The sequence below is a fragment of the Terrapene carolina genome, unplaced genomic scaffold (genome assembly GCF_002925995.2).
Source record: "Terrapene carolina triunguis isolate 2854851 unplaced genomic scaffold, T_m_triunguis-2.0 Scaffold53, whole genome shotgun sequence".
Taxonomy (NCBI): Eukaryota; Metazoa; Chordata; order Testudines; family Emydidae; genus Terrapene; species Terrapene triunguis.
In genome coordinates, this window is record NW_020664404.1 from 19,866,434 (window position 1) to 19,885,118 (window position 18,685).

Here is an 18,685-nt window from a genome sequence, read left to right on the forward strand (position 1 = left end):
GACCGACCTTTAATGGCCCGGTCAGTGGTGTTGACGAGAGCCACCAGGGTCCCTTTTCGACCAGGTGTTTCGGTCAAAAACTGGACACCTGGTCACGCCAGAAAGGGGGTGAGGAAGGGCGGGGCCGCACCACACCAGGTCCCCTGGTGGGACAGTAAAGAAGTTGCAGAGGAGTAAAGGCTCTGGGGGTGCTGCTCTCTGGGCCCAGGGCTGTCCTGCGGCTGGGCTCTGGGGAAGGGGGTGCTGCTATCTGGGCTGAGGGGTACCCCGCACCTGGGCTCTGAGAGGATGGGAGTGCAGGTGTCTGGGCTCTGGGGACCCCACACAGCCCATCTACCCCCTCTCCAACTGGAACTGGGTTGTTGTAGGGGTTTCTTTAACTCTCTATTCCTGGGGGATCTTCTTTGCTGTTGTCTGTATTGTTGACAGGTATTTTTGAAATAAATTACCAAAATAATTGAAACCGGAGCCATTATATTCTGTTGTTTTGGCAAATAAAATATGCAGAATTTTAAAATATTGTGCACAGAAATTTTTAATTTTTTGGCACAAGTATCCCATGAGTACCATTTTCACTTCTGTGCTTTCCCCTCCTCCTCCTCCTCCAGCTATTGTTGTGAGGAGGGGCGGGGGGGGGGGCGGGGGAAAAGCATGGTTGGAAAGCAGGATTGTAATATTATAGGTAACACTTCAGCTATTCATTAACTACTTTCCCTTTTCTTCTCACTTTCCTCCTTAGTGGGATTTTAACACCGTAAATCTAAACTAATATCTCAATTTTAACTTGTTTGTTCCTAATCACTCTTCTTCCCTATCTTTGCTATCTTTTTTTCCCAGGCTCATAATCTGTCATTTAGTGATTATTTAGATATATGGGAGAAAAAGTCAGTCACATCTTTGCCGTTTCAGATCTTCCCTCTCCTCACTGTTTAAGTCTTCTGTTCACCCACCCACAGTCTATCCAAAATGCTACTGCTAGATGCTTGTCTTGCTTGTCTTTTCACCTTTGTCCTCTGTCAAGAATTCATTCTCTCCTTTATTTTTTCTCAGCTTTAGTAACCCCATCCCTTTCCTGTCCTAAACTGTTAATCCTATTTGTTGGAGGATTCTCTTATGAAACTTAAGTAGACATTGAAATTTCAAAAATGATTAAGTCAATGTGTGAACTTCCCTAAATCTGTAATGTTTTTTAACCAGCTCTAATTGTAAGTTCTCCAAGTAGAGAACATTTCTTATGTTCTGGAAGGTAATGTTGTTCTTCAAGTGATATCCCTGTGGGTGATCCATTTTAGGTTTTCATGCACCCCTACTCTCGTAATCGGAGATTTATAGTAGCAGTGCCCAGTTGGGTCGCACATGCTCTTCTCCTCATCTCGCGCTGCTTCTGGTGATTATGTGGCGCTGTGCGACCTTCCCCCTTCAGTTCCTTCTCTACTGCCTTTCGCTATCAGTCACAGTATTTAGCAGTGCCTCAGAGCTTACTTAGCATAAAACAACCCCCCAGTTATTTCTGTGTGTGTCCACTGCCTAGGCAAGACACACGTACCTCAAAAGTGTCCACAGTGCCATAAGTAAAAGCCAAGACTAGGAAAGCCAGGGACTTGCAATTGAAATTACTCCTAATGGAGAAATCCCACAAGCCAGCATCTGAGCCAGAAGCATAGACATCCCCTCCCCCTGGGGCAAAAGTCACCCACAGCAGCCTCTGACAGAGCTGCTTCTTCTAAGGCTCAGACAACCAACCAAAAAGGTGGCTAAAAAGTGTACTTTGGATTCACCAACTTGGGAAATGACCAAGAAACAGCAGTCCCCGAACTGACATACGCAGTTGGTACTGACCTCACCAGAAGTTTCTACCACTGAAGTTGCGGTATCCTCTGGTACTATGGGTACCACAAGAGAGCTAAGGACTCCAAGCGAGCCAGCTCAGATATAGACAGTAAGGGGAAAACGAAACCCATGCCACCAACAACACACTTGGCACCAAGCAGCTCCATGCAACTACAGGACATGCTGCCACCTACCATCCGTCTGCCACAACTGACGCGTACAACTATACCAGTTTCGAGTGGTGTCCCTGAGGGACAACTGATCGATTGCTGGAATAGCATTGATTATAGGCCGCCTTGGACTCTGCAGACATGGCAGCGTGGTCTACAGCTACTGCAGTAGTCATGAGGAGAGCTGCTTGGTTGCCTTTCTCTGGAAAAGAGATGCAATTGACAATTGAGGGTCTGCCGTTTGAAGGGCCCAAACTCTTCACGGCCAAGACAGATGAGTCTTTACACATCCTCAAGGGCAACACTGAAATCCCTGGGAATTTATATTCCTAGGAACAAGAGATTACAGAGTAAAAACTATAACATGCAGCAATTCCGGCCTACACCATAGACCCAAACACTTAGACAGTATGAACCACAGGGCCAAAAACAGAGACCTGCAAGGAGACGCCAGCCTCTACCTCAATATGCCATATCTCACAACCATCCTCCAGACAGTAAGTTTGATGCGTTGGTCGAGGGTCAGAGAACACCACATCTCTCAGCGCTGGAACCCTTCCCCATCTCTCAACCATTTGCAGACTGTCTAATTCCATACTATCCAGTCTGGAAGTCCATCACAACAGACAAATGGGTACTGGAGATAATTGAGGTTGGATACTCCATCCCTTTTACTCCCCTTCTCCTCGCCCTCCCCCCAATTCTCCCTCTCTCTTCTGGGACCCCTCTCACGAAGCCCTACTGCAACAAGAGGTAACCCACCTCGTATATCTAGGAGCGGTAGAACTGGTACCAACAGAATACAGAGGGGAAGGGCTTCTAGTCACATTATTTCCTCATACAGAAAAAAACAGGAGGGTGGAGACCCATTCTCAGTCTTCTACTCAACTTCGTGAAAACCCAACACTTCAAGATGGTTACGTTAGCCACCATAATTCCAGCAATAGGACAGGATCATTTCCAATACAAGATCCTACCCTTCGGCCTATCCACTACTTCTCTAGTTTTTTCAGAGGTCCTTGCCATCGTGGTGGCCTACCTCCACAGGAAAGGAACTTTGATATTCCCATACTTGGACGACTTCCTGCTGAAAGCACCTACACAATAAGCAGCATCAGAGTGCACCAAACAGACGATAGCTCTCTTCACAAGGTTAGGCCTCCAAATAAATGCACAAAAATCAACACTAACACCAGTGCAAAAACTAGAGTTGAATGGAGCCTACCTCAATTCTCCCGAGGTGACGGCCTCTCTACCACAACGATTTCTCACCTTAACCAACCTGATCTCCACAGCACGAAACAGCCCGCAAGTCACTGCCAGGACTTGCCTGCAACTACTAGGCCACATGGCCGCCACGATGTTCGTTGTCAGGCACGCAAGACTACACATGCATTATCTACAAGTTTGACTCCAGTCAGTTTACATCCCACACACAGTATAAACAAGCATCTCACAATGCCAAACAAAATAAGACTCCCTGCTCTGGTGGACACAACCAGGCAATGTCTGTGCAGGGGTTTTTCTTGTACAAAATTCCCCAACAATAACCATCATAACAAACGCATCGCTCCTGGGTTGGGGGGCACATCTGAACTCGCATTCCATCCAGGGCCGTTGGTCCCCAGCAGAATCCCTTCTCCACATAAATCTTTTAGAACTACGAGCCATTCACAACGCTTGCTCCCACTTCTTACCGATCATCAAAAACAAGACCACACAAATCCTCACAGACAACATGGCATGAATGTTTTTCATAGGCAGCAGGGAGCATGTTCACACTCGCTATGCAGAGAAGTCATGCAGCTCTGGCACTGATGCATCTCGCACAATATCCATGTCACAGCAGCATATCTGCTTGGATGCCAGAACACCACAGCAGATGCACTAAGCAGGAACTTCTCTCAGGAACACGTGTTCCAAAACGTTTTCAAGCATTGGGGGTTCCCAACAATAGACCTGTTTGCAACTGCACAAAATGCCAAATGCCTGATGTTTTGTTCCAGGGCGGGACTTGGTCCCCACTCTCTAGGCAACACCTCCCTCATCCAGTGGAACACTCCCCTCCTATATGCTTTCCTTCCCTCCCCCTTGTAGCTCAATTGATCCACAAGATCAGGCAGGAAAGGTCCAAAGAAATCCTAACAAGCCCCATGTGGCCTCCACAAACCTGATACCTTTATCTTCTCAAGTTGGTGGTGCATCCACCACGTATGCTCCCGCTTCTGCCTCGTCTTCTGTTCCAGGACGCAGGTCACATCCTTCACCCAGATCCCCAAAGACTCCACCTCAAAGCGTGGTTACTCCGTGGCTCAGGATCTGAAATGACATGCTTGACAGAGGTACAAAAACACTTTGTTAAACAGCCGCAGAACAACCACCTGTCACGTGCACCTGCACAAATGGAGGCGATTCAATACCCGGTGCCAACAAAAACCGATTCTATCAATCTGTCCCCTTGCCTCTAATATTAGACTATTTGTTAGAACTTAAATCGAGCCTCTCCATGAGCTCAGAGTACATCTCTCCACTGTAAGTGTACCACCATAAAGTAGATATCGCTCTTTGCCCACCCACTCACCAAACAGATCCTTAAAGGCATCATCTACCCGGAAGTGCAAAATCCTACTCCACCATGGGACCTCAGCCTAGTCCTTAGAGTCCTCACCAGCCCTCCATTTGAGCCCATGGCGACATGCTCTCAACTGCACCTTTCCATGAAGGTAGTTTCTTGTGGCCATTACATCTGCCAGATGGGTGGGAGAGTTGGGAGCTCTCATGGCAGACCCACAATCTTTTTCAAAGATAGTTTCCCTGAGACCACACCCCAACTTTTTGCCTAAAGTCCATCTACCTACCGACATTCTACCCCAAACTTCACAAGGTATGTCACTCCCTATTACATACCCTGGGTGCACGTAGGGCAATAGCCTTTTAAATAGAGCTAAATCATTTAATAAGTCCCCAAAACTATTTATCTCAATTACTGAATGATCCAAAGGGGATGCCATATCTAAGCAGAGGCTATCCAAATGGATTTTGGATTGCATCAAAGTGTTACCGTCAACATGACTGGCAACCCACTGCAGAGATTCATATGCATTCCACCTTATTGGCCTCCACAGCATTCCTTAACATTTCCATTATGGACATCTGTAAGGCTGAAACATGGACCTAAGCCCCTACATTTATGCAACATTATGCATTAGAACAGCACGTAACCTCTGATACTCTGTTTGGACTCACTGAACTGTCATCTGCACGACTTCAATGCCAAAGTTCTCTCCTTCCACTGGAGGGCACTGCTCTGAAGTCACCTAAAGTGGAGCACTCACAGGGGCATCATCACTCGAAGAAGAAAGTTACTCATCTTATGCAGTAACTTAGGTTCTTTGAGATGTGGGTGCTCCACTTTAGGTGTTTGTGCACCCACCCCAGCACACGGAATTGGAGATTTATGGTAGCATGCCCGGTTGGATCGCACATGCGCAGTCCTCGTCTCGCACCGCTTCGGGTGGTTATTTGGCGATGTGCGACCAGCCCCACGCTCCCCACCCCCACCACCCGTTCCTTCTCTACTGCATAGCATTATTATGAAACTCCGAAGTAGAGGGGAAGAGGGAGGGTAGTGGAGCACCCACAGGGGGACACATCTCAAAGCACCTACACTACTGCACATGGTGCGTAACTTTCTCTTTGCTGTGCACATTTTTGATGTGTGTTGTTTTTAATAAACAAAGCTTGTCACGTAAAATGCACTTAATCTGTCAGAACATGATAGGGTGAATTATATAATTTGGGTAGTATAAATGCAAAGGTAAAATAAGAAGGCATTGTCACATACCATACATGCTCTTTCCCTATATATGCCTTCTATTGTATAGATCTAAATATTGCTTGACTGGCAAGTTGACACCCCCTGTAAATGCAGACCAGTGTTCTCCCTGGCTGATTAAGGCTATTGGAGAAGTGCTTGATCCACAGCTGATGGAGGTGACTAATTTTTCTTGAATAGGTGAAATGTTCAGCTGTCTTCTGGTTAGCCCTTGGGACAGTTTTTATTGTAAAGTGTTGTCAATTAAACTTCAGTCAATCCAGTTCAGATTGTCATGGCATGAACTATGGACAAAAAAGTCTGTCCTTGCTGATAATCTTTGATTGCAATTGATCATAAGGTATTGGTACCACCTAGTGGCTGAACAGTCCTGGAGGAGGTCTCAGTGTTGAGGGATACATGGTTGACTGACTTAATTCATTCTTGAAATGCTACAGACTTCTATCTTGGGTCCTTTTTTTTCAATCTGTATGACCATGCTAAGGGATGTTTTGATCTGCAGGAAAATATTCTAATGAAGATAATTGTGTCCTTTGTCAACCCAACTGTACACTGTGGTGGCTGTCTGTCTGGCACATATTTTTGTTTGGATAAGAGAGAGGTGACTTAAGTTTTTAACCCAGATAAGATTCAAGTAATAGCCTGTATTTGAATATTGTGGTGTTTTGAGGAAATGGCAAGCAGTCACTTAACACTGCAAATTTACATGGTGTTTTATACAGCATAATTATCTGCTCTGGGGAGCTTACTGTTTAAGACTGACAATACATATATCAAGAATTCTGTTAAGGGAAATTCTGGGGGATTTTGATGAGAACAAGTAGGGGAGGCCAGAGCAATGCGTCTGAGAGGTTCAGAAGTTAAGGCATGTCTGGATTGTTCCCTTTGTATGGAAGTCCATAATGCAGTAGTATTCTGGAGGATCAATTACCATTTGAATGTTGCCTGACAGGGACCTTCGCCAAGGTGATAACCAAATCACAAGTGAACAAGTAAAGCAATTTGCGTTTATTTGGAGTTGTATCGATTTCAAGGTAATAGTTACAGAATGTGCTTCCCTGCTTGTTGCTTAGCATATGGCAAGAAAGCTGGTGGTGTCTACCTTGACTTTACTGAGTTACTTAAGGTGAGATGGTCACTTGTATTCTTCCCAAACATTTGTGATCAGCCAGGTTATATTTGCACATCATACTGAGTTGCATCTGAAAGGGGCTCAAAGGCAGAGCCATTGCAGCTCAATCTGTGAAGAATGTCCTTCCTGAATGGCATGCTGGAATCGCTCTGTAGCTATAACCAGGCATGGTCTAAGAATGTTCTGTTTGGGTTGGTAAAACTTGACAACTTTTTGTCTTTCATGACATCTCCCATCTCTGGTCTTTCGTTCTTGTTTCTAGTCTTGCCATGCCATCAGTTAATTATGTTGTAGCTTTGTACACTGTCAAATACTTCTGAGATTCCGCTTGAGGATCTTATTTTCAGTGACCAGAGCAGCAAATATTGACCTTTATATCTAAGAATGTTAGACTACATTGGTTTTTCAATCTCATTTGAGTGAATACAAAATTCTCACTCCCAGGAAGTCTGCTAGCATTTGTTTGGGTAGGATGGGTGATATGATCTATCATGACTGTTTTACTACATATTTAACTATTAAAACTCCCCAGGAAATTGAGCTTTCTCCCAATAAGTCTAAGGTGGGGAAGTGTGTGTTTGGTTGAAAGTCCTCCTAACAGTATATTTGATAGAAATTCAAAAGAAAGGACATGATTGTTATACTGCAGTTCAGCAAGGGACACCATTTGACTGAGCATTTATCCTTTCTTTTGGTTCTATGTACATATAGAAATTTAAAGTCTGAACTAGTAGGGTGTGAGCAATCCAAAATAACACAGCTGCCATACAGTGTGATACAAAATAAAAAGAGAGGTTCTTTTTATTTTTAGATCTGAATTTGGACGTTGGATCTGGACATGACACATGTGGAGAAACATCTTCAGAGAGTTACAGTTCTCCTTCTAGCCCACGACATGGGAGGGAAAGCTTTGAAAGTGAAGAGGAGAAAGACAGAGGTTGGATTTTGCAGTGGGGGGTGGGTGGGTGGGGGTGTGTGTGTGTGGGTGTGTGTGTGTACTTGTTTGGACACCTCAATAGGGCAAACATTGAGCTTGACCACTTACTCTGAAATGCTCTAACAGTCTGGTTTAATCTTTATTCCTATACTCTATTTATAAGTAGTGTAACTGTGAGTGCCTCAGTCATATATTTGATTACCACATTGCCAGTTGGTCAGGATTCAAGTTTTCACTGCTATTTCAAAACCTTGTTTTGCAATGTTAAATAACTCTCAATTCAAGGTATACTCAATTTGTCAATTGACTAATTCTATACCTCCAAGAAAACAGTATTTCAAAAATTTCGCTAAGGTTTTTCCTCTTCTTTTTAAAACATCAAAGTTACTTAATATAACACTTCTGACACTTAACTTACATCCAAATACGTATGTTTGTGTTGATGGTAGACAGTACCTAGGTGATACATTTTGTAGTATTGATGCCTGAAGGCAAGAAATGCTAATCTTTGCTTTGCAGTACTTAACTGGTACCCTTCATTTTATACCATTATAATAACCCCTTGTCACACATGCAGTCATATGACAGTAGGAAAATGTGCTTTATATACTTCAGTTAGCAACATCATTGGAAGACACAAGCTGTCTATTTACTATGAAGGAGTATAGTGCATGTCACATGGCACCTTCCAGAAAGCAGTGAACAAACAATAGATCTCCTGCACACAAAGTTCTGTAACAAGTTAAGGATTTACTTTCAATAACGCGACAATATTTTGGCAATTTCCAAAGCTTTTTTTTAACTGCTAAGGATTTCCTTGGAAATTACAAAGTTATACGAAATGCAATGAGATGATGTACAGATATTGCATTTGTTCACTGCAGGCTTGAGGTGACTCCATATTGAAATAAGTTTTCTGGAGAATGTTCTGCTGTCAGCCTTCCTGAGAGGGGCTATTTTCAAAAGCCTTTTAAAAATAGCTTTGAATTTTACTTGAATATAAAACATACCAAAAAATCCCCAAGATAAATACATTGCCGCTAACATACACCCCAGGAAAAAAGAACAATGCTCAGCCTTATACCGAATATACAAAGTCCCAACATTGAGATTCAGCTGTAAGATTCCAAATGTGTGGCACAATTACACCTTGTCATCTTTTCAACTGTAACACCTCTCAATCTGATAAGTCAAGAAAAACTTGCCACTTTGTGTGTGTGTGTGTGTGTGTGTGTGTGTGTGTGTGTGTGTGTGTAGTTTTTCACCTTCTGTAATTTTGTATGTTTGCTTGTAAGAGACTTGGCGCTCATCCCTGCCTCATGCTCCCTGCATAGCATTTTCAAAACTCTTCCCTATGTCCCTTGTAATTAGCCCCACTCAGTGCCTTATACTTTTCTTCTACATTCAGCTTTTTAAACATAAAACAAAATGTGATGTTGAGTGAGGATATATGCAGAGTCTGTTGTGGAGCTGAGCAATGGAGGCAGGATGAACACAAGGCTGGGTAGGAGCCAGGGATGGGAAGGAGACCATGTGGAGTAATGCATGGTGGCATGGGCTGTATAAGAAGGACCAAGCTTTTTTTATGTAGACACTATAAGTTGTTTCATGGTTTGTTCCTTTGGATTGCCTGACTATCCTTTGGTTAAGGCAGGCCATTTTAGGTTTTAGGAACACTGTCAAGGTAAAAATCATTATGTATATCTTTAAATATCCCTACCTGAGTTGTTATTACCTTAGTCTTTTTTTCATCTTAATTTATTTTCACCATTTACTTATGCTTTTTTATTTTCTTTGAATGATGGACTAGTGGTCATGTTTGCTGTCTGGCTTTCATGCACTTAATGTTGTGTTGGAGCTCTTAACACTTAAGAGACTTGGTTAAATACAAGAAATCTTTCTTTGAAAATTGAGAAGCGACACATGAAAACATTTCTTGGTTTTTTAAAATGTAGCAAACCTATTGTATATAAATCTCAATGCTAACCATATTTGTTTGTTTTCAGTGCTGTAAATCAGTGGTTCCCAATCAGGTCCAGGGCCCTCTGGGGTGCTGTGATCATGTTTCAGGGGGTCTGCCAAGCATGGCCAGTGTTAGACTTGCTAGGGCTCAGGGCAGAAAGCCCAAGCCCCACTGCACAGGACTGCAGCCTGGGGCCCCAAGCCCCACCACCCTGGGGCTGAAGCCGAAGCCTGAGCAACTTAGCTTTGATGGGCCCCCTGTGGTGTGTGGCCCTGGGCAGTTGCCCTGTTTGCTACTCCCTAACGCTAGCCTTGTCTTTTATATGCAGAAAAACAGTTGTGCCACAGCTGGGCTGTGGAGTTTTTATAGTATGTTGGGGGTCCTCAGACAGAAAAAGGTTGAGAACCCCTGCCGTAGATTACTTGTATTTGACAGTGCAATAGATGGAAATGTTCTGACTGTCCTAAAAGCTAAAGGAACAGAAAGTTGTTTAAATATACCTAGTGTGTCTGAGATCTTTCTCCTCTTCCCCTGCCACCTATATTTTGAGAATTGTACCAGCTGGGGGCATAGTGATTTCACATCTTTCCAGGTGGATGGGAGGAGCTTAATTTGTTCTGTGCCCTCCACTTATACATATGTGTATAGAAGTCACAAACACACAAAATAGCAAGTGGATTATTTTGTGTTAGCAAAGAATAGAAAGCAAGGCAGATATGCCCCTAATTGAAAAGAGAAAATCAGTCCAACTCAAGTTGGAAAGGTGGATAAACAGTCTTTAATTTATTCTACATCAAGATGAAATAACACTTATTTGTGCCATAAAATTTAGTAAAACCTCAGGTTTGCATTTTTAATTTTTCACTAATGCTTTATCTTCAACAGATACAGACAGCAATTCAGAGGACTCTGGGAATCAAGATGCAGCCAGGTTTACTGTTTATGGTGCTGGCAGTCCATCAAACATCAAAACAGCAACTCAGATTCCTTCAGTGAGTAATGAGAATGGAAGTATTTCAGAGGATCCTTTAAATTCAAAGTTTCAACATATTTCATTTATGCCTGCCTTACACTGTGTGATGCACAATGGTGCACAGAAACCTGAAGCTGTAGTTCCACCACCCATATCTGCTGATGGTAAAACAATGGGAATGCTTGTTACCACTCCTGTCGCTATATCGCCAATGAGAGAATCTGCAAATTCAACTCCAGTTGGAATAGGGCCAGTGACTTCTGGTGAATCTGAAAAACGCCTTGAGCTGTTGGCTTCCCCTCTACCAGTACCATCCACTTTTCTTCCACATTCTGTCCAGCCTGGTAGCCCAGCTTTGCACTTGGCAATACACAGATTGAAAATACCCTCTCCGCAGGGATCATCTGAAAATTGCACAGTTAATGGACCACAGCAACCAACAGGAAACTTAAGCATTGGCTCACCAAATACTGCCTTTATCCCAGTCCACAGCCCAGGTAGTTTTCCAGGATCCCCAGTTCCTAATACAGATCCCATCACAAAACCTGCATCCCAAGTGGTAGGACTGAATCAAATGGTGCCTCATATTGAGGGGAACACCGGAGCAATCCCTCAGCCTACCAGTCTAAAGGTGGTTCTTCCCGCAGCTGGTCTTTCAACAGCACCTCCACCGGCTTCCTATACTTTGCCAGGCACTCATGCTACCAGTGTGTTGCCCAACCAGAATACAAATGTGCTGAACACTGTAGCAACTTCCACACCTCCTCAATCAGCTGGTTTGGGTGTTGGTCAGATCCAGTCAACTATTCCCCCTGCAATACCTACCCATACACCAGGCCCTGCCCCTAGCCCAAGCCCTGCTTTAACACACAGCACTGCGCAGAGTGACAGCACATCTTATATAAATGCTGTTGGAAATACTAACACTAATGGGACTTTAATGCCTCCACAGCAGTTGGGGTCTGGGGCTTGTGGTTCTTGTGGACGTAGATGCAGCTGTGGGTCCAATGGAAGCCTTCAGATCAATAGCTATTTTTATCATAACCCTATTCATGGACAAGTCTACAGAGTTCCACCTTTCTTCACTCTGCCATCTCTTTGCAATGGCAGCTACCTCAACCAAGCACATCAAAGCAATGGAACACAACTTCCTTTTTTCCTGCCTCAGACTCCATATGCAAATGGACTGATGCATGACCCAGTAATGGGGAGCCAAGCCAACTATGGTATGCAGCAAATGGCAGGATTTGGGAGGTACTATCCTGTATATCCAGCACCTAACGTAGTTGCCAACACAAATGGATCGGGGCCCAAGAAGAATGGGAATGTTTCATGTTACAATTGTGGTATAAGTGGACACTATGCGCAGGACTGTAAGCAGTCATCCATGGAGGCCAATCAGCAAGGTAATCATGATAGCTCCCAACGGACTTGCTTTTGAGTTTACTAGTTTCTCTTTACCTTACTGACCATGCTGTTTCTGTTCTTGCAGAAAGGTGTGTGCGTGTGTGTTTGTATAAATGTACGTTGTGCACTAGTGATCTGCTATAAAACTGCAAAGAGGCTTATCTAGGCCCAATAATCAAACACTGGGGGAAATGGAGTTCACAGGTACTAAACTAAATTTAAAAGGGGTATGAAATGGGGCTAGGAAATCAACCCATCTCTGTTCTAAATTGTCATTCTTTTCTCTAGGCTTTTGGCAGTATTTTCAGACTTGCATGCTATTAATGTCAAGTCTTCCACTCCCTTTGATGTTTTGGTAGAATTCAGTTGCAAAAAGGATTGGAAATTGTCAGGTACTATATACAATACATGGCTTGGATTTCTAAAGCATGTGAAGATTTGGAAAACAAACAGGTCATTCTGATGTATTTTTTTTACCTCTGCATAACCAACTATCCTCTGTATAACCTATTTTATCTAGGTGGGATTTGTTTGACTTCTGAGACAGTTGCAGCAAAAAGACACTGAAATAAGACACTAATAAGAAATTAAAATTTAACGAGTGACTTCAGTTTTAGAACTTCCATCCTCTTTCCATTCAAAAAAGAGGGGAAAACAGTGTTTGTACCTGTAGAACATTAAATACATTTTTCTTCCATCACCTCCTTTCTGATCCTCAGTTGTGTCTCCTCTGACTTTAATCATTTTTGCCAAACTTGAACAGGAAAAATTAGTCTTGGTGTTTGGGGGTTGCTTTTACTTTGCATTTTTCCAGGGGAGGTAGTGTCTTACATTTTTAGGTTGGATTTCTTTTATGCTGACACTTCATAAAGGAGATGAAAAACTATGAAGTTTGAGCCCTCCTTTTAAATAAGATCGGAGAACAAGATAGTGCCTTTTCAAGAGCATGTCCATTTTGATACCTTGTAGTGGTTTGTAATCTGTTTAATTGTAAACAGTGACTTAGTAGTTCTCTTTCCTGTTTTAGGCACTTACAGACTGAGATACGCACCTCCCCCTCCCCCTTCCAATGATACCTTGGATTCTGCAGACTGAAACAAGTAAACATTGCCTACATAACAAACTGAAGTTTGGGGAATTGGGGGGGGAGGGGGAATGTTTCCTGTGGTCTTGCATTTGGGATATTCCTGGTTTTATATTCTTTTGGAATTTTTCATTGCTCTTGCACCTCTGTTCAATACAAAAGAAGAAAACTGAGTCCCTGATCTCCTGATTCTGCAAAAAGCTTACATAATGCATGTAACTCAAACACACAGCCAAACAATCAAAAGAGCATTTGAACCATACTTTTGCACTGAAGACTTGAGACATGTGCAATGTTTACTGCATTTTTTAAAATGTCCTTTGACCTCTGACATCACTGGTGGAGCAGCCATATGGTTGAAAGAAGAAACTTGGTCATGTTCTCTCACAATCCCCCCTCTTCTGTCCCACCCCACTCCACCCCCAGCCTGTTCTCCTTACGCTGCTGTTTTTGTTTCTCTCCCACCTTCACTATGTGTCCACATGGTTTCATTGGACTGCATGAGTATTTGGCAGTTTATACAGAGTTTGTCCATACTATAGCAAAATGTTATGCTCATGAATTATATGGGGAAATTGTTTAGTCTTCCTGTGAGGAACAAGACTAAAGACTCACAGAATTGTGTATATATGTAATATCTTGTATTATACATACACACAGCTCTGGGTCCACAGTAAATGAAAGTACTTCAAGTGGGAAGGGAATGAAACTGTGTGGACTTGAACAGATTTATGAACATGAGCAAGCTTAAACTGAAAGATCTTATTTCCATTGTAGTGTTTTAGCCTGATTGTTCCAAGAGACAAAGGGGGAGGGGGGACTGGTATGAATGTTGTATTCCATGTGTTTGCATTTCTAATGAAAGCTGACAGTGAGTCCTTTTTTAAAAGCTATTCTACTTCTGTGTCAACACAGAATGAACATTACTTGATTGATTTGATTTTCCCTAAACTATTAGTGTTGCATTGTATTTAGAATGTAAATGGTTTATTTCAGTCTGAACAAAAGTTATGGTTTTCTACAAAATAGTCAGGTATTCGTATTAGGACCGGTCTACCAAATAGCAAAGTCACTATTTTATAATAATTTACCACTATGCGTGATTATGGTATAATGTGAAAGACTGAAATGCGTGTGCTAAGATGGTATTAATCATGTTGGTGTCATGTCAGTAAGTTTTAATGCTGCTGTATTTTTATTTTTAAAAGCCAATATGTACTAAATTGCTTCCAGGTAATATTTGATTTCCTAAAGTGCACTGAGGTTATCTGGAAGATTGAGTGTATTTTTCATGACTGCTACATTCAACACCGATGAACAATTACCACTGTATATCCATAGGTTTTTGGCATTCCTCACAGTTCATAGCAGAAATGGAAGATTTTTTTTTTTAAGATGCTGGTATGCAGTAGAGGGACAAAAGTAAAATTGTCTGGGGGTTCAGCTGCCTAATTGCTAAACAAAAACTTGAAGAAAAAAAGCTTGATTTACTAAATGTCTTCATAGGTAGCATTTATATTTATAGCACCAGTATACATTTTTCCCTTTGGGGGTGGGGTAGGGTAGGGTAGATGAAAGCTTTAATTTAAAAAGAAAAGAGAAAAAGGAAGTAGTAAATGGAAATTATTTTGATTAAAAATATTTTATTTGATCTGGGTATTTTTGGACCGCATTATTAAATGAATTAACTGCATTTGAGTTTAAGTGAGGGTGTTAAAGCACCATGGACTCACATTGTGAATTACCTGCCAGTTGTACTTTATGGAACTTATTTTATGATTTAAAATACTGTACTGTAAATAGGAGGTATGTTACCTTCTCTTTATTTGTATGTTTACCATATACTTTGATATTTGAAATGTTATGTACTGGAAAGGTCACTTATATTTCTAGAACAGATTGGATTTTATGCAACCTTTCTTCCTTGAATTAACAGCAATAAAAAAGGAAAAAAGCGTCTCTGCAAGTACTGTACTTTATCGCTCATAACAAAATTAATGAAAGTGGTGCCCTGCTCCTATTATGTTTTAGCAAGGTACTCCATTGGCTGGAAAGTGGCATATATTGGACCATTTTGTTAGTGTAAGTATGAAGTACTTTGATTAGTTGAGATAAGAACAACTTCATATCCTAATTCAGGGCCATGATATCTTGGACTGGGTAAGTGAACTACTGGCTACTATGAAACATTGAATTATGAAAATAAATGAAGGAATGAGGTGATCTGGGGCAACAGTGGTTTAAAGCCTTAGGGATCTCAGTAAAATGTAGCCAAGTCTAGGCTCTATTGGCTGCATGTCTTGGGCTTAGGGTAAGCCCCTGTTCTGATATGCTTCGTTGGTCCAAGTGAAAGCTCCGAGTCCCTAACGCTCTCTGGAAAAATCAACATAATACCTGGAAAGTGAGCTGTCTTCATGTCATTTTTTTCATTCTTCTGGGGAGAACAGACGGCAAACAGGCCTGCAATGGCTGAAAATCCAAGCCTCTGCCAAGTGACACTTCCGTTAACTCCTAAACAGGATAACTTGTTGGGCAACCTGTCTTGGCCTAAGTCAAAAATGGAAGGCATTATGCTCCCTCTGTCAGCTGACTTCCCTTTTTCATATCCAGAGCTCCACAGTTCCAGGGCTTACTAGCAGCTTTAAAACCATACACCTTGTCTACACTAGACAATTAAGTACACCTACGTTAGGTCAACCTGCAGCCACTGCAGTTTTTCATGTCCATACTAACCTCCTTCCGCCAGTGGAGCGCGTCCTCACAGGGCGCACTTGCACTGACTTGCGTGGGGCTCACAGCTGGAGCCTCGCTGCAAGGTGCCAACAGCCCGGGCTGTCTGCTCGGCACAGAGCCCCACTGCCGGACACCGACAAGTGATGTAAGTAACGCAGTGTCTGCACAGATACTGCGTTGCCCTATCTACATCGACCAAAGCACTATACCTTTCATAAAGGGGTTATTAGGTCAGTGAAGTGAGGAACTGAAATTGGCAGGAGCAACCCTGTCATGTGGACACTTGGAGTTAGGCTGACATAAAGCAGCTTAACTCTGTAGTGTAGACCTGGCCATAGTCTTCATTAGCCCTATTGGCTTGTCAGAATTTTATTTTTATAACTTTGACAGACACCTGTTTGGTTTTTAAGCATTTTTTATCAATTTCAGTTTTCACAATGGAGGAAATTATGCAGGTTCAGACAATAATTAGACAGTAGACATGTCCAAAAAGTTAAAGCATTGTAACAATTAAAACACAAATTTGTCAACATCACGATATGAAGCAAGAATTCTTAAATTAAGTTTTCAAGCAGCCTTTTCCTTATCACCGGTCTCTTAAATTTGTATAATTATTGATGGAAGCATTGTCAGTTTGTGCGTACAGTGAAGTTGACATTTACCGTTAAAAATATGTTCCCAAGCCTACTTACAAAGCAATCCAGCCTACCCCATGAATCCAGCCCCTTCTCCTGAGAAAGGTGTGATGCCTGATTCTTGGGGAAAGAAGGGCTCCTTCAAGCTCCTGGCTTCTGCTTTTGAGAGAACCTCTAAACCAGAGGTGGGCAAACAACAGCCCCCGGGCCACATCCAGCCTGTGGGACCATCCTGCCCGGCCCTTGAGCTCCCGGCCGGAGAGGCTAGCCCCCGGCCCCTCCCCTGCAGCCTCACCTCGCTGTGCCGCCAGCACTCTGGGCAATGGGGCTGCAAGCTCCTGCCGGGCAGCATGGCTGCGAGAGCTGCCAGGGTGTAGTGTATTTAAATTGCCCCCGGTAGGAATGTGCTACTTATGGAGCACCAGGACTGGCAGCTGTAAGTAGTACACCGTAAGTAGCACATTCCTATGGGGAGCAATTTAATACACTACACCCGTGTAGGGAAGGCTGTGCCTTCCCAAACAGCCTGGCCCCTGCCCCCTGACCCATCCAAACCCCCTGCTCCTTCTCCCCTGACCACCTCCTCCCGGGACCCCCTGCCCCAACTGCTGTCCTGGGACTCCACCCCCTATCTAACTCCCTCAGCTCCCTGTCCCCTGACTGCCCCGACCCATATCCACACCACACCACATCACCCCCAATAGGCCCCCCGGGAGTCCCAGGCCTATCCAACCACCCCTGGGACACCCTGCCCCTTATCTAACCCCTCCCGCTCCCCGCCCCCTTACTATGCTGCTCAGAGCACCAGGACTGGCAGCCATAAGTAGTATGCCGTAAGTAGCACATTCCTTTGGGGAGCAATTTAATACACTACACCTGGCCCTCCATACAGTTTCAGAACCCCGATGTGGCCCTCAGGCCAAAAAGTTTGCCCACCCCGCTCTAAACCAACATTTACTCATCAGAAAATGTGATCTGACAGACCTGCTATGGTATGAGGCTAGTGTGGAGTAAGCAACTCCCCACTCCTTAAGCTCCACAGTTAATTGTTCCACACATTGAGGGTGTAAGTCACCAACTAGGAATCCAGCAGTTGTTCCTGCAAGAGAGAGACCCAAAAAAAGAATAATGTTCTGCAAATACCATAAGGTAGCTAGATCCAAAAACTTACACACTAACACGAACTATCTCAGGCAGCACTCCAAGACTTTCTTCCACCTGGCTTGGCCCTCTAAATTGCCAAGTGATCCAGGAGCCTGTTTTAAAGTGTTAACTTGCCCTGTTTTAGTTACAAGTACGTTTGTCAGTTGCTGATTAGAAAGGGAGTAGAATGAAGAGCAACATGACCAGGATTACTAGGTACTACCATAATTCAAATAATTTTATCCAGACCCTTGAATTGGTGATCTGTAATGAATAGTAAAATGCAAGTCACTCATAATCTGCTTCATTTGCACTCCACTTGGTTTATGGTCTGAAGACTTTCAGTTGTAGAAGAAACTTACTGTAAACTAAAGACCTCAATGCAGTGCAAGCCCTTCTTACCCTATTGTGAAATAAGCATATTTTCAGTTCATCTTTGCTCTGTGTGGTAGTATAAACCTAGCTGAATATACTGCAGCTTCTCCTGAGAATTTGTGTATAGACTTGAGCTGTCCCTGTTTTCAACATCTTCCTGCCTTCAATGTAAACTTAATGGTTATTAAACTTTCATAAGGGGCTTCTTTGGTTCCCAATTATGACAAGCTTACTCCAGAGTTTTAGTATGTAATACATTGCCTAGCATGCTGGATATAGTGCTGTTGGCTTTCTGGCAACAAATAGCAAATATGTTAGTTTATTAAACTCATCTCTAAAATCTCAAGTACATGGAGCTCTTGGTATTGTCATAGTGAGGATTGAAGAATTAAGAACAGTTGAAAACAAAACCTGTATCATGGGAACTTGGGCACTAACAACACTTCGAGGGTTTTGCATATAACAAAT

General features: G+C 43.0%; 1 protein-coding gene across 2 annotated transcripts in view; it reads left to right on the plus strand.

The window, feature by feature from the left end:
• The window catches only part of ZCCHC2 (zinc finger CCHC-type containing 2), a 74,775-nt gene extending 59,485 nt beyond the window's left edge, over window positions 1-15,290 (plus strand). The window contains exons 12-14 of one of the 2 annotated variants that reach the window (XM_024203895.3): window positions 7,779-7,904; window positions 10,753-12,246; window positions 13,275-15,290. In XM_024203895.3, coding sequence (XP_024059663.2) covers window positions 7,779-7,904; window positions 10,753-12,246; window positions 13,275-13,342 — 1,688 coding nt within the window. In that variant the 3' untranslated portion in view covers window positions 13,343-15,290. The remainder of the gene's footprint in view (window positions 1-7,778; window positions 7,905-10,752; window positions 12,247-13,274) is intronic. The other variant, XM_024203905.3, reaches the window with a different exon arrangement.
• Window positions 15,291-18,685: the final 3,395 nt, after the last annotated feature.